General features: G+C 36.0%; 8 protein-coding genes across 11 annotated transcripts; 6 read left to right on the top strand and 2 right to left on the bottom strand.

Moving 5' to 3' along the window:
• The first annotated feature begins 1,087 nt into the window (after positions 1-1,087).
• LOC17874859 (65-kDa microtubule-associated protein 9) lies at positions 1,088-3,583 on the top strand. Its single transcript, XM_006282140.2, has 9 exons — positions 1,088-1,141; positions 1,237-1,701; positions 1,777-1,986; positions 2,068-2,223; positions 2,303-2,617; positions 2,691-2,778; positions 2,862-2,935; positions 3,047-3,121; positions 3,226-3,583. The coding sequence occupies exons 1-9, from the start codon at positions 1,088-1,090 to the stop codon at positions 3,409-3,411; spliced, it is 1,623 nt and encodes a 540-aa protein (XP_006282202.1). The 3' UTR covers positions 3,412-3,583.
• A 704-nt stretch (positions 3,584-4,287) lies between these two features.
• On the top strand, positions 4,288-7,142 carry LOC17876411 (AT-hook motif nuclear-localized protein 6). 3 transcript variants are annotated; one of them, XM_006279573.2, is made up of 6 exons: positions 4,288-4,568; positions 4,664-5,194; positions 5,817-5,893; positions 5,978-6,109; positions 6,211-6,372; positions 6,487-7,142. In XM_006279573.2, exons 2-6 carry the CDS (start codon positions 4,741-4,743, stop codon positions 6,883-6,885), a joined length of 1,224 nt encoding a protein of 407 aa, XP_006279635.1. In that variant the 5' UTR covers positions 4,288-4,568; positions 4,664-4,740; the 3' UTR covers positions 6,886-7,142. The 3 variants fall into 3 exon arrangements, with proteins under 3 accessions (XP_006279635.1, XP_023633521.1, XP_023633522.1); XM_023777753.1 differs by having other exon boundaries at positions 4,288-4,492; XM_023777754.1 differs by having other exon boundaries at positions 4,288-4,456.
• Positions 7,143-7,508: 366 nt separating this feature from the next.
• On the top strand, positions 7,509-9,971 carry LOC17875799. The gene is made up of 4 exons (XM_006280548.2): positions 7,509-7,609; positions 7,727-8,507; positions 8,781-8,970; positions 9,489-9,971. The coding sequence occupies exons 2-4, from the start codon at positions 7,753-7,755 to the stop codon at positions 9,705-9,707; spliced, it is 1,164 nt and encodes a 387-aa protein (XP_006280610.1). The 5' UTR covers positions 7,509-7,609; positions 7,727-7,752; the 3' UTR covers positions 9,708-9,971.
• A 3,204-nt stretch (positions 9,972-13,175) lies between these two features.
• LOC17874699 lies at positions 13,176-14,266 on the top strand. The gene is made up of 2 exons (XM_006279623.2): positions 13,176-13,327; positions 13,418-14,266. Exons 1-2 carry the CDS (start codon positions 13,271-13,273, stop codon positions 14,057-14,059), a joined length of 699 nt encoding a protein of 232 aa, XP_006279685.2. The 5' UTR covers positions 13,176-13,270; the 3' UTR covers positions 14,060-14,266.
• Positions 14,267-15,250: 984 nt separating this feature from the next.
• LOC17875752 (chloride conductance regulatory protein ICln) lies at positions 15,251-16,803 on the top strand. 2 transcript variants are annotated; one of them, XM_006280977.2, is made up of 7 exons: positions 15,251-15,499; positions 15,581-15,704; positions 15,897-16,005; positions 16,121-16,180; positions 16,279-16,344; positions 16,439-16,533; positions 16,602-16,803. In XM_006280977.2, the coding sequence occupies exons 1-7, from the start codon at positions 15,333-15,335 to the stop codon at positions 16,671-16,673; spliced, it is 693 nt and encodes a 230-aa protein (XP_006281039.1). In that variant the 5' UTR covers positions 15,251-15,332; the 3' UTR covers positions 16,674-16,803. The 2 variants fall into 2 exon arrangements, with proteins under 2 accessions (XP_006281039.1, XP_006281038.1); XM_006280976.2 differs by having other exon boundaries at positions 16,442-16,533.
• Positions 16,804-16,890: 87 nt separating this feature from the next.
• Positions 16,891-18,118, bottom strand: LOC17876835 (40S ribosomal protein S20-1). Its single transcript, XM_006281194.2, has 4 exons — positions 18,037-18,118; positions 17,806-17,934; positions 17,454-17,567; positions 16,891-17,237 (listed from the first exon to the last, which is right to left on the bottom strand). Exons 2-4 carry the CDS (start codon positions 17,915-17,917, stop codon positions 17,095-17,097), a joined length of 369 nt encoding a protein of 122 aa, XP_006281256.2. The 5' UTR covers positions 17,918-17,934; positions 18,037-18,118; the 3' UTR covers positions 16,891-17,094.
• A 626-nt stretch (positions 18,119-18,744) lies between these two features.
• On the top strand, positions 18,745-24,167 carry LOC17876366 (probable serine/threonine protein kinase IRE). Its single transcript, XM_006279851.2, has 17 exons — positions 18,745-19,248; positions 19,368-19,435; positions 19,523-19,699; positions 19,789-21,051; positions 21,176-21,348; positions 21,437-21,686; positions 21,786-21,878; positions 21,965-22,105; positions 22,213-22,305; positions 22,382-22,586; positions 22,661-22,746; positions 22,836-22,924; positions 23,092-23,143; positions 23,215-23,271; positions 23,357-23,512; positions 23,623-23,706; positions 23,789-24,167. The coding sequence occupies exons 1-17, from the start codon at positions 18,882-18,884 to the stop codon at positions 23,888-23,890; spliced, it is 3,456 nt and encodes a 1,151-aa protein (XP_006279913.1). The 5' UTR covers positions 18,745-18,881; the 3' UTR covers positions 23,891-24,167.
• A 65-nt stretch (positions 24,168-24,232) lies between these two features.
• LOC17876369 (transcription factor MYB20) lies at positions 24,233-25,194 on the bottom strand. The gene is made up of 2 exons (XM_006282112.2): positions 24,920-25,194; positions 24,233-24,812 (listed from the first exon to the last, which is right to left on the bottom strand). The coding sequence occupies exons 1-2, from the start codon at positions 25,192-25,194 to the stop codon at positions 24,356-24,358; spliced, it is 732 nt and encodes a 243-aa protein (XP_006282174.1). The 3' UTR covers positions 24,233-24,355.
• Positions 25,195-25,642: the final 448 nt, after the last annotated feature.

Below are 25,642 nucleotides of genomic sequence, written 5' to 3' on the forward strand. Positions count from 1 at the left end.
GAGAGAGAGAGAGATGAGATGAACTCTAATTTTTCTATGGAGGAATAAACAGAGAGAAAATAAGGCAACGGTTCTAATTCAGTTGGCGCGTATATGTGTAATACAGCTCACATTTTTTTTTTGAAGTATTCTTAATTTGGTTCTTTAGTTTTGAAAAATCACAAAATAGACCTGACTTTTATTTTTTCTCATAACATAACACCAATGTTTTCGTCTAATACTTTGTCTTTGTTTGTTTACAATTTTGAATACGCATTAGCATGTGCATATTTATTAATTATGACTAATAGAAATAGACACAACCTTACAAAGGTTAAAAAGTCCTTCACTTTTTGGGTTTGGCAAGACTTTTAGTTACTCTATTTTTAGATCTTAAAGTTGGCTCTTTTTAAGTTAATTTTTGAATCAAGTCATGGTAATTTTGTGGTAATTGTTATTTTTTTAAAAATCGTATCTAGACTAGTTTAATTATTTATATTTACCGTAATTTCAACATGTGTTTGTAAACATATAAATAAATAAATATCGTTGACTCGTATAATTAATTCATTCATGATATTCCTATTATTAAAGAAGAATGAAAATATATGCTTCCAATGAAGCCAAAACAAAAACAAAATGAAGTATAAATAGTTTGATCATAGGGGCAAATAATATACAAATCAAAAGATTAGGGAGAAAAATACAAATATAAGAAAGTTGCGTTCTCTCAACGGTCCTTTAACAGCTCTACTTCTCTTCCTGTAATTTCCTTTTTTTTTTCTTTTTTTTTTCTCTTTAACGACTTTACCTGTAAATATTTTTGACTTGGATATTTTTTTTTCTTTGTTTTCTAATTTCTATCCAAAATATTTTCTTGGAAGAAAAAAAAAACACAACGGCTGTGTCCTTCAATCCAGGTAAAAAAAAGTCTCGTCTCTTGTCATGGAAAATTAAAAAGAAATTATGGTTTCAGATATTAAATTGATTCATGCCCTCAAATGTTCGAATGCATGTGTTTTTGTATAAAAAAACAAATGAAGATTGAATAAGATAACGAATGTGGAAATTTTTTTGTTAAATGTATTTGCAGAGTTTGGAGATAATAATGTCCAAAACTCATATCGAATCAACTTGTGCATCTCTTCTACAAGAACTTGAGGTTTGTGGTTGCTTCAACCCCAAGAAAAAGGGTTAATTAAAAAAAAATATTACAAAAACTGTTTCATTTTTTATGTGTTTCTGTTTCTAATGTAGATCATATGGGAAGAGGTTGGAGAAACTGAAACCGAAAGAGACAAGATTTTGATTGAGATCGAAGACGAATGCAGAAAAGTGTATGGTAATAAAATCGAAAAGGTTAAAGAAGAGAGGGTTCGGATAAGACAGGAGATTGCTGATTCTGGAGCAAGAGTTGTTGCTATATGTTCTGTTATGGAAGAGCCACCGATTCTTGGAAGACAACATTCTGATAAAAGTGGGAGAAGCTTGAAAGAAGAGTTAGTAAAGATCCTTCAGAAACTTGAGGATATGGAAAAGAGAAAATCAGAGAGGAAGACTCAGTTTATTCAAGTCATTGAAGATATAAGATGTGTAAGATATGAGATTAATGGAGAATCTGATGAGACTTGTTCATCTGATTTTTCGGTTGATGAATCTGATTTATCTCTTAGGAAGCTTGAAGAATTACATAGAGAGCTTTATACACTTCAAGAACAGAAGGTATCCACACTTGATCATAAATTTAATTTTCATTATATCAAAATTAAACGATGCTTTATTTGTTGTTTGGCGCAGAGAAACCGGGTGAAACAGATTCAAGATCATCTAAGAACTCTCGAATCGCTTTGTTCTGTTCTCGGTTTGAATTTCCGAGAAGCTGTCACCAAGATTCACCCAAGTTTAGTAGAATCTGAAGGGTCAAGAAGTATATCTAATGAAACACTTAACAAGTTAGCTTCATCAGTACAACAATGGCATGAGACAAAGATTCAGAGAATGCAAGAAGTCAGTTATATATTTAGTTATTTAGCATCGATCTTAAAACTCTGCTCTTTGTTTCTTAGAAGCTCTTTTATTTATTTGCAGCTTCAAGATCTTGTGGCGACGATGCTTGAGTTTTGGAATTTAATGGATACACCAGCAGAAGAACAACAAAAGTTCATAGATGTTTCATGTAATATAGCTGCTACTGTTTCTGAAATAACCAAACCCAATAGTCTTTCTATAGATTTGCTTCAAGAGGTAACTTTCTCAACAACTATGAATCATTTCTTTGCTGAGATATATTTTAGCCGATGGATTGCTTAATTTTTTTTAAAAGGTTAAAGATGAGCTGTGTCGGTTAGAGGAGTTGAAGTGGAGTAAAATGAAAGAACTTGTTCTAAAGAAGAGGTCAGAGTTTGAAGAGATATGCAGAAGAACACACATTGTTCTTGAAGAACAAGATATCGCGGTTGAGGATGTGATCAAAGCCATTGAATCAGGAGATGTGAACCCTGAAAGTATACTAGAACAGATCGAGTATCGAGCTGGGAAAGTGAAAGAGGAAGCTCTAAGCAGAAAAGAGATCCTTGAAAAAGCTGAAAAATGGTTGAATGCTTGTGAGGAAGAGAATTGGCTTGAAGAGTATAATCAGGTTTGTCTCTTTTTGTCTTATCAAAGATTCAGTTTTTACAATTTATGGTTACTTATGATTTTTTTTTGTATAGGATGAAAACCGATACAATACTGGAAAAGGAGGACATTTAATCCTCAAACGCGCAGAGAAAGCTCGCGCACTGGTTAATAAACTTCCAGGTTTCATAGAAATGATCCCAACAACACATTGTTATCTTTGTGAATCTTTATCTTACTAACAGTCTTTCTTTCACTCTTCTTAGCTATGGTTGAAGCATTGATTTCCAAGATTACAATATGGGAAACAGAGAAAGAATCTGAGTTTCTCTTTGATGGAGTATGATCTTAATCTTCTTACCTCAAACAAAACCCTCTCTTCTTTTCTTCTTTTTTATTTTATTTTATTTTACATAGTTCATTGACTTCTAATCTAATCTTCTTCATTCAGAATCGTCTACTTTCGATGCTCGAAGAGTATATGGAACTGAGAGAAGAGAAAGAACAAGAAAGACGCAGAAAGAGGGTACTAATTCACCTGCAAATGATCTTTTAAATCCAATCTTATATTGTTCCAAGAAGAGTCACCAAGGACAATGCTTGCTACCTTTTTTTCTTGTGTGTTTTTAGGATCTGAAGAAACTTCAGGGTCAAGTGACATCAGAGCAAGACAAAGCAAGTGTTACGAAGCCTCAAAGCGCGAAAAAGGGTCTTAAAGTATCAACGAACAAGAGATTTGTCTCATCGCCTCAAACCCCTCGAACTGATTCGCCTCTGTCAGCAAAATCTATTACTCCTCAATCACGTTATGGCTGAAAGATTGAGCAAAAACATAAACCAATGAATTCTTAACTCTTCAATGGCGTTTATTTGGGTTTGTAAACATAGGAACAACTACAAGAGATCATAGAGAAACAAATTCTTCAAATTGCACATAACCAGCTGATTCATAAAGAGGGTCTGAAAATTTGATGATTCTTGGATCATTTGTAATCATCTGTCAAGCTCACCAGATCCAAGTGTGTACACTGATTGTGTTGGGGAAAGATTAGTTTGACTTTGACCGACCAATGTACTTGCTGCAAAAAACAATGTCCATTTTTTTCCTAACATCTTTTAAAAGTTTGATCTCCATATGATGATGATAATGATCGGTACTAAAAACTAAAGAATACTTTTAGTTGAGTTTTGTAACTTAACTTCATCTTAGCTTATCTAGAAAAATCTCATAACAATGATAAATAAAAATCTCAATCTTAGCTTATCTAGAAAAATTAAAATGGTTTAAGTAATTAAGGTATTCAAAGCAAGTTTTATTTGGTCAGCCTTACTTCAAAAGTGATTTACTGGAAAAAAAAGACAAAGGAGATTGTCAGAAGTTGGTATTCTTTATTTTTTTAATTTTCCTTTTCTTTTTGAAATTTCCACTTTTAAAATATTTCTTCGTGTTTCCTATTATTTAATTAGAAATATTAAATTTCCAAGACGGACGTGGATCTTTCCCTAAACCAAAATCAATACTTTGATTTTAGTAATTATTATATTGGTTTTTAAACTAATTAAATCCTTTCTATTCTTATTAAATTAATACAACTGTCTACATGATATTTTATTTATTTATATATATTATCATTTTCTTTTCCTGAAATTTTCCATTTTTATTTATTCAGGTTCCTTTTTTTTTTCCTTTGCAAAAACCCTAAATTCATTCGTCAAAGCTAGAGACAGAAATTATCTTCTTTTTTCTTGTGCAATTTATTTGCATGTAAAATTTTTGGGGATTTTTTTTGAGGTTTATAATCTCCATTGAAAAAAGCATTTCTCTGCTACAGTGTTGAGTTTCAGCTGCAGAATTGTTGGGGTAACAAAAAAAAAAAAAAAAGCAAATCTAAAAACTGTAATCAAATTTCTCTGCTTTGATCTTTGATCCTTTTGAGCTATATTTATCTTCCTTTGTCTCTCTAATCCAACTTGTAATATCTTCTTCTTTTTATTGTTCTTAGTTTAATACATTAAAAAAAAAAAAACTTTGTTTCGTCTTCTGCTAAATTTTTTTTAATTTTTTCAGGAATCAGTAAGAGAGTTTGGTGAAAATTGAGGAGCAGAGAGTATATTTGGGAATTTTGTGGGTAATTAAGAAAAAAAATGGAGGAGAAAGGTGGAATAAGTCCAAGTGGGGTCGTCACAGTTAAGGGAGATGAAGCTTTGGTTTCAAGAACAGAGTTTCAACAAAGCCCTAACTTTCTCCAATTCGTGAGCCCCACGACGGTGGTATCTCCTCCTCCGCCTCCACCTCCGGCTCCTGCTCCGACTACGACTCCGGCTTCAGTACCAGCCACAGTGACTCCTGGCTCAGCAGCGGCATCGACGGGATCAGATCCGACGAAGAAGAAGAGAGGAAGACCGAGGAAGTACGCACCAGATGGAAGTCTGAACCCTAGGGCGTCAAGACCAACTCTGTCTCCAACTCCGATCTCATCTTCGATTCCATTGTCTGGGGATTACCATCACTCCAACTGGAAACGAGGCAAAGCTCAGCAGCAGCATCAGCCTGTCGAGTTCTTCAAGAAATCTCACAAGTTTGAGTATGGAAGCCCAGGTAACCAAACAAATTCGAACATCTTCTTGTGTGTTGAACTTCAACTGTTTGCATTGGTTTCAGTGAGTCATAATAAGATCTGATCCGATCTGGGTTTTGTGTCACTACCTCTGTTGAGTGAGTTTTGACGAGTGTGGATTTTGAGATGTTGGGAAGTGGGACCAACGTAACTGGATTTTGCTGGGTACCCTTTTGTCTGAACGAAGCTTAATCACTTAATCAATCAGACCAGTTAGAGACAGAGAAAGGGAATCTGTTGATGCTGACCAAACAATAACAGACATAAAAAGCAGTTTTTTAAAAAAAAACAACAAAAACAAAACACACAAAGACAGTATATTATCTCTGTCTCTTCCTATTATCTTTAGAAGATAAGTGTGTTTAAGTTGTTTAGAAGATTTCTCATTATCTGGTTAAATCTGTTTTAATTACTGTTTCTCCCTCTGTGGAGAAGAATTGAAGTTGCCGTCTTGAACACTGATTCTTATGGATCTATAGAAGAAGCAGCTTATGGTTTTTGTTATGAATCATTTAGTTGATTGCTTGATGATTATGATTAATTAACGTTACTTAGATTGGTCCAATGCAGTAGCATCAAGTTCTGTTTTATTATCTTTTGCAGCTCCTACTCCTCCTGGGCTCTCAATCTATGTGGGTGCAAATTTCATGACCCATCAGTTCACTGTCAATGCCGGTGAGGTAATAAATTTCTTGTAACCGAAGCTTTGACATTGGATTTTGTCTAGTCTTTGTTTGAGAGTTTGTTTTGTTTGTTTATGGCAGGATATAACAATGAAGATTATGCCGTATTCTCAACAAGGATCTCGAGCTATCTGCATTCTCTCTGCAACTGGTTCCATCTCTAATGTCACTCTTCGTCAGCCTACTACTTCAGGTGGCACTCTTACATATGAGGTAACCAAATTTAATGAATCATGTTTCTCTATTGGCCTTTTATATTCTCTTTTGGTTCTTAGATGGGTTTCTTGAGTCGATTTCTTTCTCTTTTTTCGTAGGGTCGATATGAGATACTTTCGCTGTCGGGGTCCTTTATGCCTATTGAAAACGGAGGAACAAAAGGTCGGTCCGGTGGGATGAGCATTTCTATAGCCGGACCAAATGGCAAAATCGTGGGCGGTGGCCTTGCTGGTATGCTTATAGCAGCTGGTCCTGTTCAGGTGACATGTTTTGATTATATGAATAAAACATATTTACAGATTTAGAGTGTAGAAAAGTTGGATTTTGTTTTTTTCTGCAGAAATGTTCTAAAAAGGTTTTATAATTTGTGACAGGTGGTAATGGGAAGTTTCATTGTGATGCATCAAGAACAACAAAATCAGAAGAAGAAACCTCGAATCATGGAGTCTTTTGCTCCACCGCAACCACCATTACAACCGCAACAACAACCTCCTACTTTCACCATAACAACCGTGAATTCAACTCCTCCAACGGTGGCCACCGTAGAGGAGCCAAAGCAACAACCCTACGGTGGTGGTGGTGGTATAGTGAGACCGATGGCTCAAGTGCCTTCTGCTTTCCACAACGACAACTCTACTATGAACAATTTCACAACAGCCTATCATGGATATGGTAATATGAACACAGGTCCTAACAAAGAAGAAGATGAGGATGACGATGGTGGCGATGATGATGATTCAGGAGATACTAGAAGCCAATCTCATAGTGGTTGAGCAACTCTCGGATCAATCAATGTCAGAAAGTTTTCTTGTGTAGAAAGGAAAAAGGAGCTTAGACAAGGATTCAGCTTTTCTTTGCTTCTTAGAGGTTTGTTTTAGTTGTGTGAGCTTCTGTGTGTTTTCTAATCTTTAGGGGTTCTGTTCTTTGTGATCGGTTTAGATTTAATTATGTTGTACTCGTCGATTAAACGATGTTCTTATTGTTGAGGTCATTGGGATTAATATTATATTTACCTGAGACTTTCGTGATATGGTTCATATTCGTACAAGATCATCATCATTAGACTCATTTACAAACCAAATTTTTTTAAAATGTAAGACTAAACTCAAACTCCTACCTGTCACAATAAGCCGTTTCTATCGTATTGCAATACTGTAGTTGTCTACGTTAAGATCTTGTGCAATTGTAAAAGTCTATATCATTCCTATTTCACATTCACAAACACAATCGATTTGAGGGTTTAAATTGTAACAAATTAGAAGTCCAATTTATTGAGGAACGGATCATTGACTCAACATAAACAACTATTGGGTGAAACTTGTAATAACGAGGATAATACATGGGTTTAAAACATAAATACAAACTCTTCGTTAATTCTCAAAACCCTTCCCTTTCCTTTGTCGCAGTCGCATTGGCCTCCGTTGGGTCTTCATCGTGACTCTCTTCACGCCATTTATTCCGATTAATCGGAGTTTCGACTTCGCTCATCTTCCTTGGGTAATATCAAATCTCACTCTGTTGTATCTTCAGCTAATAAAAATTCGAACTTTGTGTGTGTGTTTCTAGTTGTTTATTTGTTTAGTTACGAGATCTTCTCTCTTGATTCTGTTTCAGCGTTCTGTTTTGAGCATCACTAGAAAATGTATAACCTGAGTAGGATCATATCTCGTTTCTCCTCGGTTTCACTTAACCCTTGCACGAGGGCATCTGGGTTTCTGATTGAAAACGCTCCTGCTTCATCAGAACTCATTCAATCTGCTGTGAATCGAGCATTTTCTTCAAAATCAGGGTCTGATGGAGTTGGAGGCGATGAAAACGGTTGGGATATTGCAACAGGAGGATCATTTGGTGGTACAGGATCAGATGATCTCGATTGGGACAATAAATCTATGTGGTCGACTGGCTTAACCAAGGAGCATTTCGATGGTGTCTCCGTTGGTCGTCAGAAGAACGCTGCGAATCCTTCTTCTGATAGTACGGCCTCTGATTCGGGAGATGTAATGAGCAAATTAGGTCCAAAGGAAGCTGCTTTGGTTAATGAAATGAATGAGTATGATGATATGATCAAAGAGATTGACCAAGATAATAGGCAAGGCAGGGCTTTTGTTGATGGGATTAAACAGAGAATGATGGAGATCAGTGTGTTGTTGAAGCAAGTGAAAGAGCCTGGAGCTAGAGGGTCTTATCTTAAAGACTCTGAGAAGACTGAGATGTATAGATTGCACAAAGAGAATCCTGAGGTTTATACCGTTGAGAGGCTTGCTAAGGATTATAGGATTATGAGGCAGCGTGTTCACGCCATTCTTTTTCTTAAAGAAGATGAAGAAGAAGAGGAGAAGAAGCTTGGTCGTCCCTTGGATGATTCTGTTGAGCGTTTGCTTGATGAGTACCCTGAGTAAGTTACTTTACATGGAAACTCTTTTTCTGTTCATTCATTGGTGTACTGCTACTTGAGTTCTACATGAATTTAAATGGACTATCTCTTTGTGCTCACTTTTATTTAGTCTTCGTTATGGCCAAATAGTTTATTAAGTTTTGCCATTCTTTCCTTATTATAAGATTAGTAAGGTAGTTAGTGTTGCCAATTGCATTTTTAGTGAACGATCATGATACAAACTTGAATAGGTTGCTGAATACCATTCTTTCATCTTCATGGAATATCATGCAGGTTCTTCATTTCGCATGACCGGGAATTTCATGTGGCCTCACTTAATTACAAGCCTGACTTCAAGGTCATGCCAGAAGGATGGGATGGTACAATCAAAGATATGGATGAAGTCCATTATGAGATCTCAAAGAAAGAGGATGACATGCTTTACGAAGAATTTGTTCGAAGATTTGAGTTCAATAAAATGAAAGTAAGTCGCTTCTTTTGCCCACTTGAGTATTCATTGACTTAGTAAGCCAATACTACATTTGGTTTACTCTGTTTACTGAGACAATTTCCCCTCCATATGTTAATTATCAATCGACCTGCTTGCAACTTAGAATGAAAGCTTGAGACCTAGATGCACGTTTGGAATCCTATATACTTAGACTGGGTGGGGATTGTCATTTCCATGAATTTTCCATTTCTCACTTAGCGAGGGAATCTTATTTATTTCCTTTTTTGAGGATCGACGAATCAAATGATATTTTTTTCCATTTTTTGCCTCTTCTTTTCCCTATAAATCAAACTTTTCTTTGCCATAAGGCTTCATTTACTCTTATTATCGTAATAGTCTTGCTACTTGCAACTTGCTTGCGGTTATTGGTAGGATATATTAACACCATTGATTGATATATAATATCAGGTTTCCTGCTTGAGTTCTTGTTGAGTTGTGAGACGTTCTCTTTAACAAAAAATACTCATGTTTCCTTTTGGTCTGTAAACCAGTGGAGAGGAGAAGTGAAGTGCCACAAGTACAGTAGGAGGCGTTCATCAGAGGGATGGAACATCACAGTTGAGAAACTGGGTGCTAAGGGCAAGCGTGGATCCGGAGGTGGCTGGAAGTTTATGAGTCTTCCAGATGGATCAAGCCGACCCCTCAACGAAGTGGAGAAGATGTATGTCAAGCGCGAAACACCACTTCGTCGCCGTAAGATCCTCCCTTGATTTTACAAGACGCAGACTCCATCGATGGTTATATCAGGATGGGAATGTTGTGTTTCCTATGTGTTCTTGTTTGATAATACTTTGCTTTTGTTTGATGTTAAGTTGAATAGTCAGATGGGGTAGCTTTTGTTTTTCGTTTAGCTCTCTCTAACTTTATCAGTGAGGTGCAAATAAATATTAAGACCCAATACTGTTCTAATAGAATCATAGTCTTATCTTATATATTTTTATTAATACGAGAAAAATGTTTAAGAAGTTCTTTAATCAGGATGTGAATGTTATGTCTTCTGTAGTCCTGGGTGTTCTTTGTTTGATCTTAAAGTTGAATAGTAAGATGGCTAAGTTGAATAGTAAGATGGCTAGCTTTTATATTCCGTTTAGCTCTCTTGAACTTTCAGTGAGGTGAAAAAGTAATCTGAAGACCCATTATTGTTTTAGTAGAATGATAATCTTATTCTCTATTATAGTACCAAAAAATTGTTTAAGAAGGTTCCTTAATCATTTAAAAAAAAAAAAAATCAAAGATAATTTAGAGAAGCTTAGATAACATAATGGTTGGTTATTGTATAGGAAGCATGGAATCGCCGGTGATGCGTTTCTCGCCCAGAAACCAGAAGCGGAGGCCGAAACGGAGGCAGAAGCGGAAGGAGAGACGCATCGCATGTCTCAAAGAAGGCAAGCAAACGTGATTCCCAATATGAGGCTTATTTGGAAGCGTCGATGGACCGACCATAGTAGCTATATCACGTTTAAGACGATTATGAAACAAGTTAACAACCATTAATGGGCTTATGATTTTATCATTTGGGCTTATAATTTTTTTATTGTGGCCCAACTTACCTAAAAGCGTTTTACTGTCTGGTAATTTTAGATTATTTCATTTTATTAATACATATTCAGTGAAAGAAACAAATAAAACAAAAAGACAAATCACCACCCATGAATATTCAAAGAAAAAAACAACTAGGCTAATAAAAGATGATGTCTCCTGGAATGGTCGAAGCAGAATCTGTAGCCACTCACTGTTCTTTATCGTTGTCTCCTCTTCAACATTATCCCAATCCCACGTTCGTTTTTTAAAAATTTGGATTTTATTATTCATCGACCATAAATCATTAAAATACAACCATTTTTTTATCCCGATCTTTGAATTCGTTACATCCCCATTTATAATATTCTAGGTTTAGTTTAATATATACACATGTACATAGTTCCGGTGATTTTGATCTTGGTCGATACAAATATCTTTTAAGACTTTTCTGAAAATATGTCGCCACGATAAAGACTATTGAGGATTTACGTCTACGTCTTATAATGTTTGTGTAGTGGCAGTGCATGCATCGAACTCCTATTATATGTATATCTATTTAAAAGAATTGTATTCTATATATATATTAATGTACGATCTTAATTAATATCATTTCTAACGTATTTTTAACGTCGGACCTAGAAAAAAATATATATGAAATCGAATGTAATAGAAACTCTCTTAACGTCTATATTGCATTATATGCCAAGAGAAATGGCTTTACACATTCGAGACATTTACATGATTGCCATCATTTTAAGAAAGTTGAAAGTAAAATAACATTCCAAGACCTTGCTATCGTTTTGGATCCTTTTAGAGTTTAGCAAAAGTTCGTGGATTTTGCTATAGTTTTGGTAACACTTGAGACTCTCTATTTTCTAACATGATCTACAATTTCAAATGAACCAATAGAAACTGTTTGGAGTTGCACTTAACTGGACCACAGTATTGTCATAAATTAAAACTTGAACCAGATCAAAAACTTTTCGGAGCTAGCGTTGGACCAGTTCCTTCTGGCCAAATTAACCTTCAATATCCTTATCTTGATAAGGTATAAAGCAATAATAATGACAGATGCATGGAACTAGTTCAAGTGGAAAAAACATCGTGCACTGAGTGATATATCTTCATCAATTGCAAGAACATGTCTCAATAAACCCAAAACTATTCAAAACATTTTTTTCTGAATCATATCTATCAGCATGGGACACTGTGGCTCTTTGTGCCTTTGGATTCAACGCATCCTTACACGATCATTTTTTTTTGTAACTGCATCTCTTGTGTAGCAATCACCACTTTGAAATATCGATGTAAGAATTTATAAATAAAATTCATCATAATTAACCAGTAGAAATCGATTATATAACAAGAGCAGTGAGTTTGTTTAAAAAAAGAAAAGAAAAAAGAACAATTAATCTAATTCACAAAAAAACGAAAGAAAAAAAACAACAAGAAGATATATAGCAATTTGATGTGTAGTATGATATTATAAAATGGATATGTTAAGCTGATCATTAATTTCTTAAGTCTTGGTTAGCACAATGATTAATGCATAATTAGATTAAGTGTATATGAAGCTTCATGGAAACCCGTACGAGAGAGGACGGTCACTAGATTGTACAATCAAAGACCTTCTCTAATATACTATTACTATATATCCATTCATCTAAACCGTACGTTAATAACAAATTAATTATGTGAAATCGAGAATCTAATCTTGTAAGAAAAAACTGTAGGCTTGTTGTCAGAACAAACATGGACCCATGTTCTCTATGTCCCTAAGATGTGTATCAATCTCAATTCACTTCTTTGTTGCGCTCTTTTTTTTATAAACTTTTATTTTGTATTTTTAAACTCATTGAGATCTCCATTGCCCCTGCTGCACTCGACATTACATCTCATTTTTTCCTTATAATGCAATCTCTCTTTTTCTTTCTTATTAGTTTTAAACTAATCATAATATGGGTATTTAGCGTTGAAACTATCTATATGCATTTATAAGTTTGATAATTTTTACGTTCCTATATGTATGCATGTATACATGTTCCAATATCCAGATTTTTACTAAATTTTTAAGCGATGATTGTTTTTATACATTGTATCTATGTTTTTATATAAAAAGGTTACCGTTTTGAACAAGTGTTTATATATTTACCTAGATTACTCATTACCAGCAGACATACACTAATGCATTGCTTAGCTTGAACCATGTATTTGACACCAAATAATATTTCGAAAACATTTTCATTTATGCTACACGTACTTCTCGGTATAATTATTTTTTAGTTGTGATTAAGAATTGGGATGCACATTCAAAGTGAAGATTAATTATTAAATGCCACTATGAAGAGCCCCTGAACATAGTCTAAATTCAGTTTAAAGTTTCATAAAGAAGAGGAACATTAACAGTGACAATAGCTAAACGTTTCTCGACAATGAGACAATCCGCTTTTTAAATATGATAAACCGTATTGTAAGATGTATGTAGAATACTATTACAACTTGACCACTATTTATTCAATTTCTCCGACTCTTTATATCAATAAGAAACTATTCATTGATACTGGACCAGCCTGTTTGAATCTTGTCCCATCCACAAATCACCCAATATATAAATAAAGAACCTTCACCCCTAAAACCAAAACCATCAACAACAAACTTCAAAACTTTCCAAGCAAGAGAGAGTACGTACTGCTGAGAGAAATCAGATATTTTTTTTCAAAGTTTCTCAAATTACCAAAAAAACAATAATAATATGGCTTTTTGGTCTGCTGAGAATGCTACTAAAGCCTATCTTACTACATTGAAAACGGTAAGAGTTTATTTCTTTTAATGACTATTTAATTTAATGAACATATTGAATGAATGTCACATTTTGACATATCTCTATATGGATTTTCAGGATCAAAGGGCGAAAGAACCAAACGTGGCCGAATTCATATCAGCTCTAGCCGCCGGCAATAGCGCAAGAAAGATAGCCGTGGCTTGCGCCGGAGCAGCAAACGCAGACATACTCGTTGCCCTAATCGCAGCAGCTAACCAAACACGCGGTCAAGTTGTATGTGTTTTACGTGGCATCGAAGAACTAATCATATCCAAGAAAATGTTGGAACCATCAGAGCTTCATCAGATACAATTCGTAGTTGGAGAATCTAACGACGACACTTTAGTCAATGATCATTTTGGAGAAGCCGATTTCGTCCTCGTCGATTGTAACCTAGAGAACCACCAAGAGATCGTTAAAAAGATCCTTAACCACCATGAAGAAAACACAAGAACCGGCGGCGTAGCGGTTGTGGTTGGTTATAATGCGTTTTCTAGAGGCTCGTGGAGGTTTAGCGATGGGAGGAAGACACAGTTTTTGCCAATAGGAGAAGGGTTGCTTGTGACGAGGGTCAACGATAATCAGAAGATGATGAGGAACAATAATCATCGTGAACATGTGAGGAAGAGTCGGTGGGTGGTGAAGGTTGATAAGTGCACTGGAGAGGAACATGTGTTTAGGGTTAGGGTTCCACGAGGAGAAGCCATTATAGAAGCTTAATCAAATCTTTATATAATTATTGGGTACTTTAGAGTTCACCTCTGTGATGGTCAGACGAGTGAAAGTAGTAAAACTATTAGTTATTAAGAGAGAGTTTTGAGATTGGTTTTGGATGAGTGCTTTGTGTGGTGAGAAGAGTGAAAGAAAAAAAAAGTCTGTTTTTTCTCAAGTAAATGACTTTTTTTTTTGTAAGTGTAAATATGAAAATATGTGTTTTGTTTTAAATTTTCTTTCTTATTTTGGATTCCTTTTTGTTGTTGTCTTTTCTTGAGCATATGTACACGCATTGTTATTCTTCAGATTTTGGACGTTTAAGGAAATAAACTATTCAAAAATGCACATGCATACGAAGATGCCATCTGAAACTAATACAATCAAACGAGAATATTAATTGATTAAAGTAAGCGTATGTATTTAGCTGTCTTTTACAATACACATTTTGTCAAAATAGATGTAGACGTATATATATATATTATTGAGTTAGAATACCAACAACCACATCAAACGGGTGTTTTCATTTGACTCTAATCTATGTTCAAGAATATATATATAAAAAAAAAACTCTTTTACATGTTAGTTTCCAAATTCTGATCAATCTACATTTGATAAGTCATGAGATTCATCTACGCTTGTTCACATCTCTACGAGGCACAAAATAATTCATTCTTTGAATTAGACAATTTTTTTTCCACAAGAACTTAGAAATCTCTTTATTAGTGAATGCTTTTAAAAAAAAAATTATCAGCCGACATCTATGTTATGAATATGTTAGATAATAAAAATAGATAACAATTTGAAGAGAAGAGTCGTTGTTGACAATGATCCGTTCATTAACGTATGCATTGTCACAATCTGCCCATATGAGTATATGGCCTTTACCATAAAGGCCATAACCTTCCCCTATCCCCATGACCACCCCCCATCTCTCTTATCCAACGTCTCAACTCATCATCACTATACACATATATGTAAATACGCAGAAGAATTCACTTGAAACAACATTAATCAACCAAACATCAAAACAACCTTTAGTGAAAGAAGAAAAAAAGATTACATTAACAAAAAACACAATTGTTCTTGTGAAATGGACCACTAAACAATTTAAAGTACTAGTTGGGCCTTTATACCGAATCCTATTTTAATGAAAAAGCCCATTAATGTTCTTCATATCACACTGAAACAAAACAAATCGAGAAAACCCTAAGAAAAACCCTGCCAGATAATTTTCAGTTTCTCGACGAACTTAACAACTGTTTCTCTGTGATCGGAAAACATGGTAGCTGGTCTAAGAGAGTTCGCACTTAGAACCGGTGATGGCTCCGGAAAGCCTGTACTTGACGAATCTAACGGCGAAGAACTTATGCACGTTCAGCCTTCCGTCGCCGTCGCTCTTGGAAACCGTCCCGTTGAGTCTCCCGGCACTCTCTACATCACTTCCAGGTGAATAGTTATTTCTCAAATTCCTCTACTCCTTCTCCACTGAGATGAGTGCCGTAGCTCATTTGGTATTTTTCATTTCAGGAAGTTGATTTGGCTGAGCGATGTAGACATGGCTAAAGGTTATGCTGTTGATTTCTTATCGATATCGCTTCACGCTGTTTCTAGAGATCCTGAGGCTTACTCATCTCCTTGTATGTATACTCAGGTATTCAAATTTTATGGCTTTTGTTAGAATTGCTACCTAGTAATGTTGTTCTTGTTGATTGTGATTAGTGTTTAAGCAAAAAGCAAACGAATTTTGAGGATAGTGTTAGTGCTTATGTTGCCAAGTGCTTCTTGCTTGAATTTGATACACGTTTTGATTGGATCTCTAAGTTTATGGTTGTATTTTTTGAAGATTGAAGTTGAAGAAGATGAAGATGATGACTCTGATACAGAAGTCACTGAAGTTTTGGACTTGTCAAAGATCAGAGAGATGAGGCTTGTTCCTTCTGACTCTACCCAGTGTGAGTTTTTTCTTAGAGCTATTTGAATTGGTTAGAAAGTAGTACTTCATTGTTTCATTGTATAGGAGTCTCAGATATTAAGCTGACATATCCTTTTTTTCTTGTGTATTGAAAGTGGAGACGCTGTTTGATGTATTCTGCGAGTGTGCCGAGCTGAATCCTGAACCTGTTGAAGGTAAACCAACACAAGAGTACAGCTTTGCTACTATCATTTGTAATGCAATTGTTTTATTCCTTAACCATTTACTGTTTTTGTCTCTTTGCATCTTTCAGAAGAAGAGGAAGAAAGCGGACATAATTGGGTGTTCAGTGCTGATCAGATGGATGTTCGTGGAGGAGGTAATGATTTCATACGCATGAGACTGAATTCAAGAGTGTCTTAATGTATTCATCTTGAATGGTATGTAAACTGAGGTCTTAATGTGTTCTACAGCAGATGAAGATGCAGAATGGCAAATATCTCAGAGTCCAACAAATGTAATTGGTCATTCCAATGGAGATGAAGGTCTTGCTCAGCCTATGCTTGAGGTAATAAGAAACATCTCCTTTTCAGTTTTTTTTTTCAAAAATTAACTGAAGTATTCTTCACCCTGCAGCTCCAAATCAATGATCAGAGGTTTGAGGATGCTGAAGAGATGTCTCATGACAGTGAGAGCAAGGATCACTAGACTGTTCACATATGTATTCGGAAACATAATTGTGTCTTATTTTAATGATGACAGAGTTGTATTATGTTAACGATAAATTTATCATGTTTTTTAATGGGTCTTCTGTAATTATAAAATTGTCTAGTAAACACATCTCGAATTATAAAATTAGAAATTACGATTGCAAATTGAGACTTAACGAAGACTTATATTGAGAGAAAGGTCGAAGGATCTTAAATTGAGATAAAAGCACGTAACTATAATATCAATCTTCAAAATCTATTCAATTAAGAAAACATAAGAAATAGGGTTTCACTACAACAAAACATTTGTTTATCCACCTCAACCGGAGAGAAGCAAGTGTAGTTAAGAACCGAGGAAAGAAGATTGTTTCTCATAAGATAAATTGAAAAGAGAAAGCAAACAAAGAAGTAGGGTTGATCTAAGAGTCGGCGATGGTGACCTCAACCTCAACACCAGGCTCAATGGTGATGGAAGTGATCTGCTTGACCACATCAGGAGAGCTGAAGAGATCAATCACTCGCTTGTGAACCCTGAGTTCAAATCTGTCCCATGTGTTGGTACCTGTTACAAAACCAATCGTTAAGAATCTCAGCCAATGTTAAGACAATTGCAGTGACAAGAGTAGAAAACAGAATTGAGCAGAATCACAAGTTATGAGTCAATAAATTCTTGTTATAAGTTCAACCAAGGAAATAACGAAAAGTTCCCAACCATAAATCCAAAACTTAAGCTCTAGTGTTCGTGAAGAAGCTAATGTTGAGATAAATGTTATAATACCTTCACCACAAGGAGCTTTTCGGGTAGTGATTTTAAGAACCTTGGTGGGCATTCTCACTGGTCCCTTAACTCTCAGTCTCTTGTCCTTGGCTCCACGAACCAAATCAGTGCACACTATACATTTGAACCAAGAATAATAAAACATTGATTCAGTATTTGACACGAATTACCAAACTAGAAAAAACAACCTATTTGCAATGGTTCAAATGCAGAGAATTTGGTACATTTCCCAGTAAAACAATAAACTTTCAAAATTCTCTACTGTTTTGGGAGCTGGTCAATACTAAATTGCTGAAGTGAAAATGCTTAGATAGTCAAAATAAAAAGGCATTAAAAAAAAATTCAAAAAGACCTTTTTCCAAGTTCTTGACGTTCTTGGAGGAGAGAGTAATCCTGATCTTATGAATTTGCTCAAGTGGCTCTTCCAAACCAGCCTTTCCGGGCTTCATTGCTTGATACGCCATGTTTTCAGCTTCTTCTTCTGTTAAATCTCAAACATAAAAAAAAAAACGATCGTTCAGAAAAGCAGAATTACACGAGATGTTCACGTAAACATTATAAGTTTGGGTTTAGGTCAAGAAACCTGAGCGACGAACGAAGCTTGACGGCGGATTGCTTTTTGCTGCAAGAAAGAAAGAAACCGGGTGATCTTTAACCTAAGAGACGTTTTATGGAATATGAAAACCCTAATTTTTATGGACTTGTTGGGCCCAATCAATTCTCAGCCCAATAACTTTAGGTATAAAGAGACTTCTTTGAATATAATATGAGTTTCTCTACTGATTTTTGGCCCAATTACTTGTGAAATGATTTATCATTAGTATATGTAAAGTATATAAACGTGTTGTAACTTTTTATTTTTATTTGACAGCAACTAATTAATGTAGTATTTTTCTAGAAAGTAGTAACCAAAAATATCTTAGTACCGTGTTTTTTTTTTTGGTCAACTCAGAAGAAAAAATCATAAACTGCTTAATTTTTAAATTTAGGTAAAAATATATATTCGTGTTCTTTGTTGTTTCTAGAAATGGGGAAGACATGCATTTGTTGGAAGCACGTTGTTTTGATTTCGGACACTCTCCACATAATAATAATTTTGTAAAAACTATATTAATTTATATAGTATCATCTTTAATTATCTAAGTGTATTGTCTTTTTTAAAAAGAGCTAAAATGAAAAAAATGAAGTCAGAATTTCTCAATTATTATGACTATGAAGATAAAAACAGAGTCCCCTGTTCCCGCGAAAACCTCAGTCTCGTTTCCTTCAATGTCTTTCTCTCTCTCTGACAACCGCTTCTGTGTAAACGCTATGATTTGATAAAATCTGAAAACAAACAAACGAAGAGAAATAAAAAAAAGAAGAGTGTAAATATGAATATTTCAATTAATTCGCTAAGGTAATCTCAGATATTTCTATTATTAACAAATGTCGCCGATGACGACGGAACCGTCGCCTGAGAACGATCAGGATCCACAACCGACCTCCGCCAATGCGAAACACCTGAAGAAGATCCCTGCGATTCCTTTCCGTCATCCGGATAAGGTTGGAGGAGAAGAAGTTGAATTAGCTGCGGAAGGTTCGATGAGTCAGAGCCACGATTCGCCGGAGATTCTTGCTCCTTCTTCCTTGGGTTTGAATCATATCAGAACGAAATCGTCTCCGGCGCCGTCTCCTTTGAGGTTTTCCTCGGGTATAGATGACAAGGACGTCGCCAAGGAGAAACCTAAGGTTGTTGATGCTCGTGCTGATGCTCGTGCGAGATGGCCGATTCCTCCACATCAACCCGATCAAGGTATGTTTCTCGTTGATTTGATCTGAGATTTATGAATTTTCAAAAAATGGATTCGGCATTCGAGTCGGATGATTAAGGATTCGTAAGGATCATGAGCTGTTTGTTGTATTGTCTCTTAGGGAAAAAAGTTCAGTGGAGCCAATCAAAATCTCAACGGGTGCCTGCGAATTCCAGTCCAGGGTTAGAGGTGACTGAATATCTTTCATTGTTATGGTTTTCAGATTCATGGCAAATTTACAATTCTAATTTGTCTTTGTTGTTCTTATCGATGCAGAGTTCTCACGTAGGACTTGCTAAGGAGACACAGTCTCCACGTTTTCAGGCGATATTGCGCGTCACGAGTGGGCGGAAGAAGAAAGCTCATGACATCAAGAGCTTCTCTCATGAACTCAATTCTAAAGGTGTGCGACCTTTTCCCGTGTGGAGATCTCGAGCAGTTGGTCACATGGAGGTTGGTATTACTGACTTTTGGTGATTTTGAGTTGAGGTTGGGGATTCTCTCTCCTCATTTGGTTGATGTTTGTGGAATGATTTGTGTAGGAGGTTATGGCGGCCATCAGAACAAAGTTTGATAAACAAAAGGAAGATGTTGATGCTGATTTAGGAGTTTTTGCTGGCTACTTAGTGACCACTCTAGAGAGCACTCCAGAATCTAACAAAGAACTAAGAGTTGGTCTTGAGGATTTGTTAGTTGAGGCTCGACAATGCGCAACCATGCCAGCGAGTGAGTTTTGGCTTAAATGTGAAGGTATTGTTCAGAAGCTAGATGATAAACGTCAGGAGTTACCGATGGGAGGTCTCAAACAGGCTCATAACCGTCTTCTTTTTATCCTTACTCGTTGTAATAGGCTTGTGCAATTTCGTAAAGAGAGTGGTTATGTTGAAGAGCACATTTTGGGAATGCACCAGCTAAGTGATCTCGGTGTTTATCCAGAACAGATGGTAGAAATTTCGCGACAACAGGACCTTCTGCGAGAGAAAGAAATCCAAAAAATAAATGAAAAGCAAACGCTAGCTGGTAAACAAGATATTCTTGATCATAACTCTAGCAGCGGAGCTGATGGGGTGGAAGTAAATACTGCTAGGAGTACTGATTCAACTTCGAGTAATTTTCGGATGTCATCTTGGAAGAAGCTTCCATCTGCTGCTGAGAAAAATCGTAGTGTTAATAACACTCCCAAGGCTAAAGGTGAGAGCAAAATCCAACCAAAAGTTTATGGTGATGAAAATGCTGAAAACTTGCATAGCCCGTCAGGCCAACCTGCATCTGCCGACAGAAGTGCTTTGTGGGGTTTCTGGGCGGACCATCAATGTGTGACATATGATAATTCCATGATTTGTCGTATCTGTGAAGTTGAAATACCAGTCGTACATGTAGAGGAGCACTCTCGGATATGCACAATCGCTGATAGATGTGACTTGAAAGGAATAAATGTAAACGTAAGACTTGAAAGAGTAGCTGAAAGTCTTGAGAAAATATTGGAGTCATGGACACCAAAGAGCAGCATAACTCCAAAAGCAGTTGCTGATAGTGCAAGATTATCAACATCCAGTAGACATGAAGATCTAGATGAAATAACTCAGAGATGTTCAGAAGATATGCTTGATTGCGCTCCTCGTTCAGAGAATACATTTTCTTTGGATGAACTGACAATCTTGAATGAAGTTTCCATGGTCAATGGAACAAAGGACTCGTCATCAGGAAGCTTGACACCACCATCGCCAGCAACACCGAGGACAAGCCAAGTCGATTTACTACTAAGTGGTCGAAAAACAATATCAGAGCTTGAGAATTATCAGCAGGTAGATGTCTACATTCTATTCATCTTTTCCCAATCAGTTTATGCAGAAAATATCATTTATTCTTTCTTTATTTCAGCTAAGTATTCAACTCCTCTTTGGATTTTATATTATGCTTTGTTGACAGATAAACAAGTTGCTAGAGATTGCTCGCTCTGTGGCAAATGTGAATGTATGTGGATACAGTTCGTTGGACTTCATGATTGAGCAGTTGGATGAGCTAAAGTACGTTATTCAGGATAGGAAGGCAGATGCCCTTGTGGTAGAAACTTTTGGAAGACGCATAGAGAAGCTTCTACAGTAATCATTTTCACTTATACTGTCTTTGGCTCATCATCACTGTTTATCTGCAACTTCATTCATGTTGATTTATTGTTTCTCAATCCAGGGAAAAATACATTGAACTTTGTGGACTGATAGATGATGAAAAAGTAGACTCATCTAATGCCATGGCGGATGAAGAAAGCTCAGCAGATGAGGATACAGTGCGAAGCTTACGGGCAAGCCCACTTAATCCACGTGCTAAAGATCGAACATCAATAGAAGATTTTGAAATTATAAAACCAATTAGCCGCGGTGCATTTGGAAGAGTATTTCTTGCAAAAAAGAGAGCTACTGGTGATTTGTTCGCCATAAAGGTTGGTCCTACGGCTACTATTTACTAACGTAATACTATTTTAGTTTGGTTAGGAATTTATTCTTAGCATAACTAAATGATGTCTAAAACCATCATACAGGTTTTAAAAAAGGCTGATATGATCCGTAAGAATGCTGTTGAGAGTATCCTAGCTGAGCGTAACATCCTTATATCAATTCGTAACCCATTCGTGGTATGTAATGCAAGCAATATACAACCACCCTATTGAATATATTTTGAAAACTGGTGCTTTCTCTAATTGTTCTTTTAGCTGTGCAGGTTCGGTTTTTCTATTCCTTCACATGTCGGGAGAATCTTTATCTGGTCATGGAGTACTTGAATGGCGGAGATCTCTTCTCCTTGTTGAGAAATCTTGGTTGCTTGGATGAAGACATGGCCCGCATTTATATTGCAGAAGTTGTAAGGCCTTTTGTAACATCTCATGATCTTCTCAATTGTGTTTTTGTCGGGATTAAGTTTTAACTCTCCACATGATAGAAATTGACTTCAGTCAAATGGTTTTTCAGGTTCTTGCTTTGGAGTATCTGCATTCTGTAAATATCATTCACAGAGACTTAAAGCCAGACAATTTGTTGATCAATCAGGATGGTCACATCAAGGTGAATTTTGTGTTATGCATTATGGAATTGACAGGGAGACAGCTCTTCCAACAAAATATAACCCTTGTAATTACAGTTGACAGATTTTGGGCTCTCCAAGGTTGGTCTTATCAACAGCACAGATGACTTATCAGGTGATTCATCACTGGGAAATAGTGGATTTTTCGCAGAAGATGGAACAAAAGCTCAACATTCACAAGGAAAAGATAGTCGGAAAAAACATGCAGTTGTTGGAACTCCTGATTATCTTGCACCTGAAATACTTCTTGGAATGGGTCATGGTTAGTATTTTCTTTGCCTTGCATTCCATGCCATCATGTATTTGCACATGACTTATCATCACTACCCATTACAGGTAAAACCGCTGATTGGTGGTCAGTCGGTGTTATTCTTTTTGAGGTTCTCGTGGGTATTCCTCCTTTCAATGCAGAAACCCCACAGGTATATATTGTTTCACCCTGAAATCATCAGATACTTAGAAGTAGACATCATTCTAATGCCTTAACATTTTCTTCATATATGGTTTGCAGCAAATTTTTGAAAATATCATCAACAGAGATATACCATGGCCTAATGTGCCAGAGGAGATATCTTATGAAGCACATGATCTGATCAACAAGTAAGATCACACACTTTCTGGAAATGAATCTTAGAAATTTCATCTCTTTCCCACGTTTTCTGTACTTTTGCCACATTCATTATTCTTACACGACTTTAATCAAGATCAAAGTGAAAAAATGAACATGTTGATTTTGGTAACTTCATATACTTATGTCTTTTCTTCAGGTTGTTAACTGAAAATCCTGTGCAAAGGCTAGGGGCAACGGGAGCTGGAGAGGTAAAGCTCTATTAATTCAATCATTCTAGCTAACTTTCTCAAGTTCTCAGTCTCTCAATATCTCCTTACAGGTGAAACAACATCATTTTTTCAAAGATATTAACTGGGACACGCTTGCTCGACAAAAGGTTCTTTCACATATTCTGAAGACATATTAAGTTTCTTTGCAAAATAAAATCTCTTACTAAGTTTAAGTTATCTATTGTTATGCAGGCTATGTTTGTGCCAGCAGCTGAACCACAAGACACTAGTTACTTCATGAGCCGGTACATATGGAACCCGGAAGACGAAAATGTTCATGGAGGTAGTGATTTTGATGATCTTACAGACACATGCAGCAGCAGCTCCTTCAATACACAGGACGAAGATGTATGACTTTTTTTTCACTCTTTCTCTTTACTTCTTCCCCTCTTTGCATTTTTTGTGTTATCATATGAATACTTATGGAACTAAAAAAAATTGTTTATGTCGTAAAACAGGGTGATGAGTGTGGTAGTTTAGCAGAATTTGGAAATGGACCAAATCTTGCTGTGAAGTATTCCTTCAGCAATTTTTCGTTCAAGGTCAGTGAGTTTTTCCCCAAGGTTTTGGAATATGTATTCCTCAGAAATGCTTAAATCTTTTACAATGTTTTTGTGGTATCAGAACCTCTCACAACTCGCTTCGATCAACTACGATCTTGTCTTAAAGAACGCAAAGGAATCAACAGAAGCTTCGAACCAATCAGCCCATCGACCTGAAACATGATGACTAATATATATATGCATGGATCATCATCTAACTTCAAGAGCTGACTGGTTCTTGTTCAAGCCATAAAAGAAAGTAATAATAACTTCGAAGCATAGCATAGCTAGGAAGCAAAAGAGCTACAGAGATTTGAGTATAAAATTTTATGTAATTACATGATACACATATTGAATTACAAGATTTAAAAAAAAAAAAAATCTTGAATTTGTATACAATATGACAATATGTGTAACTGTGTATCATGTTCTCTGTTTTATTATATTTCCAACTTAAGCTCTATGTTGAGAGTTGAGTTTATCAGGGACATTGAAAGTGCAAAGCACGTATTATTAGGGAAATTTGGAAATTACTATATGTTTTATTCGTTATATTAGTCCAACTACGTGCATCTATGGTTATAGAATCAAGTCAATGAACCTTATGACTTATCAACCTACGGCCTAATTAAACATACTTAAAACATCTCTAATCATCGAAACAACCAAGTTCTAAATCTTCATATCCCAAATCTCCATACTTCAACCACAACGAAGACGAAGAAGAACATGATGACGAAATGTCGCCTGACAATAGCATCGTAAGCTCTCCGGCGCCGCCACCACCTCCTACTACTCCGTCGTTTTCCATTAAAAAGCTCCACGGCTGATCATCATCACCGTCCACGTCAGCCAAATTGTTTAGATTTCCAGCTGACGTGTCATTCTGAAGAACCAAAGGTACCTCTGGCTGACTCGGAGGCTTTGGACTGTTGACCAATAACACCTTCTCCTCCTCGTTGACTTTTTGTTGGTTAAACTCAAATCGACGATGAGTGTTTGGATCGATACCCATTCTAATAAGCTTCCTCTTTATATGAGTGTTCCAATAATTCTTTATATCGTTGTCTGTTCTTCCCGGTAACTCTATTGCAATCTTGGACCATCTATAACCAAAATAATATACATAAACGCATTAGAATATTTCATTATTAGAACTTAGAGATATGATCATCTATATATATTAATAAAGTTTTGGAGATAAAAATGAAACCTATTGCCAAGGCGAGCATGAAGATCAATGACTAGTTGGATCTCCTCTTCAGTAAAAAGACCTCTCTTGAGATCTGGCCGGAGATAGTTAGTCCACCGGAGACGGCAACTTTTGCCACACCGCCTTAGTCCCGCCAGTTTCGGCACATCCCTCCAACACCATCCACCTCTGTCGCCACGTGTCCTTAGGAAATCAACTAGTTTCCCGTCTTCTTCCGCGGTCCATGGTCCCTTTCTTAACCCGACCTCATCACAACATGGTTTACGACCACCCATAATCATATACGGTATTTAAAAAGTTCCATCAAATATAAAAGTGTATTAATAATATCTGAAAATCGTCAAAGTAATTAGCTATAGACTCTTTAGGGGTCGAGAAATGGGAATTGGAAAAGAAAAATAAAATCTACACAAAAGTGGTAACCAAGTTTATCTCAACTAACTAACTATTTATACACACACGTATGGAGTTTCTTGGCCCTTCTTTTGGGATGCTTAAGATTAAAAATCATTGTTCATTCGAATTAACGTATTTTACAGTCCGGATAGATTTAAAACTCAATCCGAAAATTTCTTGCAACTTTTTGTTATTTTTTTGTTAATTAAGTTGTTGTCTGTATATTATAATTCGATGTAGACCTCTTTTTTAGCTTTACAATTTATGTTGGATTATTCATGATTTGATGATATATATCGTCGAGCGTTTACTTACATTTTCTATATG

The sequence above is a fragment of the Capsella rubella genome, unplaced genomic scaffold, assembly GCF_000375325.1.
Source record: "Capsella rubella cultivar Monte Gargano unplaced genomic scaffold, Caprub1_0 scaffold_8, whole genome shotgun sequence".
NCBI classification, from domain to species: Eukaryota; Viridiplantae; Streptophyta; class Magnoliopsida; order Brassicales; family Brassicaceae; genus Capsella; species Capsella rubella.

Excerpts from the sequence above, each read along its gene's own strand:
- LOC17874859 (XM_006282140.2), top strand. The coding sequence starts at position 1,088 with ATGTCCAAAACTCATATCGAATCAACTTGTGCATCTCTTCTACAAGAA. Across the intron at positions 1,142-1,236 it reads CTCTTCTACAAGAACTTGAG|ATCATATGGGAAGAGGTTGG; the intron begins GTTTGTGGTTGC and ends TTTCTAATGTAG. Across the intron at positions 2,779-2,861 it reads ACTGGTTAATAAACTTCCAG|CTATGGTTGAAGCATTGATT; the intron begins GTTTCATAGAAA and ends CACTCTTCTTAG.
- LOC17874699 (XM_006279623.2), top strand. The coding sequence starts at position 13,271 with ATGGCTTTTTGGTCTGCTGAGAATGCTACTAAAGCCTATCTTACTACA. Across the intron at positions 13,328-13,417 it reads ATCTTACTACATTGAAAACG|GATCAAAGGGCGAAAGAACC; the intron begins GTAAGAGTTTAT and ends ATGGATTTTCAG.
- LOC17876411 (XM_006279573.2), top strand. The coding sequence starts at position 4,741 with ATGGAGGAGAAAGGTGGAATAAGTCCAAGTGGGGTCGTCACAGTTAAG. Across the intron at positions 5,195-5,816 it reads GTTTGAGTATGGAAGCCCAG|CTCCTACTCCTCCTGGGCTC; the intron begins GTAACCAAACAA and ends TATCTTTTGCAG. Across the intron at positions 6,110-6,210 it reads GTGGCACTCTTACATATGAG|GGTCGATATGAGATACTTTC; the intron begins GTAACCAAATTT and ends CTTTTTTCGTAG.
- LOC17876366 (XM_006279851.2), top strand. The coding sequence starts at position 18,882 with ATGTCGCCGATGACGACGGAACCGTCGCCTGAGAACGATCAGGATCCA. Across the intron at positions 21,052-21,175 it reads AGCTTGAGAATTATCAGCAG|ATAAACAAGTTGCTAGAGAT; the intron begins GTAGATGTCTAC and ends CTTTGTTGACAG. Across the intron at positions 22,747-22,835 it reads TCAATGCAGAAACCCCACAG|CAAATTTTTGAAAATATCAT; the intron begins GTATATATTGTT and ends TATGGTTTGCAG.
- LOC17875799 (XM_006280548.2), top strand. The coding sequence starts at position 7,753 with ATGTATAACCTGAGTAGGATCATATCTCGTTTCTCCTCGGTTTCACTT. Across the intron at positions 8,508-8,780 it reads TTGCTTGATGAGTACCCTGA|GTTCTTCATTTCGCATGACC; the intron begins GTAAGTTACTTT and ends AATATCATGCAG. Across the intron at positions 8,971-9,488 it reads TTGAGTTCAATAAAATGAAA|TGGAGAGGAGAAGTGAAGTG; the intron begins GTAAGTCGCTTC and ends TCTGTAAACCAG.
- LOC17876369 (XM_006282112.2), bottom strand. The coding sequence starts at position 25,194 with ATGGGTGGTCGTAAACCATGTTGTGATGAGGTCGGGTTAAGAAAGGGA. Across the intron at positions 24,813-24,919 it reads CATGCTCGCCTTGGCAATAG|ATGGTCCAAGATTGCAATAG; the intron begins GTTTCATTTTTA and ends TTTTGGTTATAG.
- LOC17875752 (XM_006280977.2), top strand. The coding sequence starts at position 15,333 with ATGGTAGCTGGTCTAAGAGAGTTCGCACTTAGAACCGGTGATGGCTCC. Across the intron at positions 15,500-15,580 it reads ACTCTCTACATCACTTCCAG|GAAGTTGATTTGGCTGAGCG; the intron begins GTGAATAGTTAT and ends TTTTCATTTCAG. Across the intron at positions 16,181-16,278 it reads GAATCCTGAACCTGTTGAAG|AAGAAGAGGAAGAAAGCGGA; the intron begins GTAAACCAACAC and ends TGCATCTTTCAG.
- LOC17876835 (XM_006281194.2), bottom strand. The coding sequence starts at position 17,917 with ATGGCGTATCAAGCAATGAAGCCCGGAAAGGCTGGTTTGGAAGAGCCA. Across the intron at positions 17,568-17,805 it reads CGTCAAGAACTTGGAAAAAG|TGTGCACTGATTTGGTTCGT; the intron begins GTCTTTTTGAAT and ends TCAAATGTATAG. Across the intron at positions 17,238-17,453 it reads AAAAGCTCCTTGTGGTGAAG|GTACCAACACATGGGACAGA; the intron begins GTATTATAACAT and ends GTTTTGTAACAG.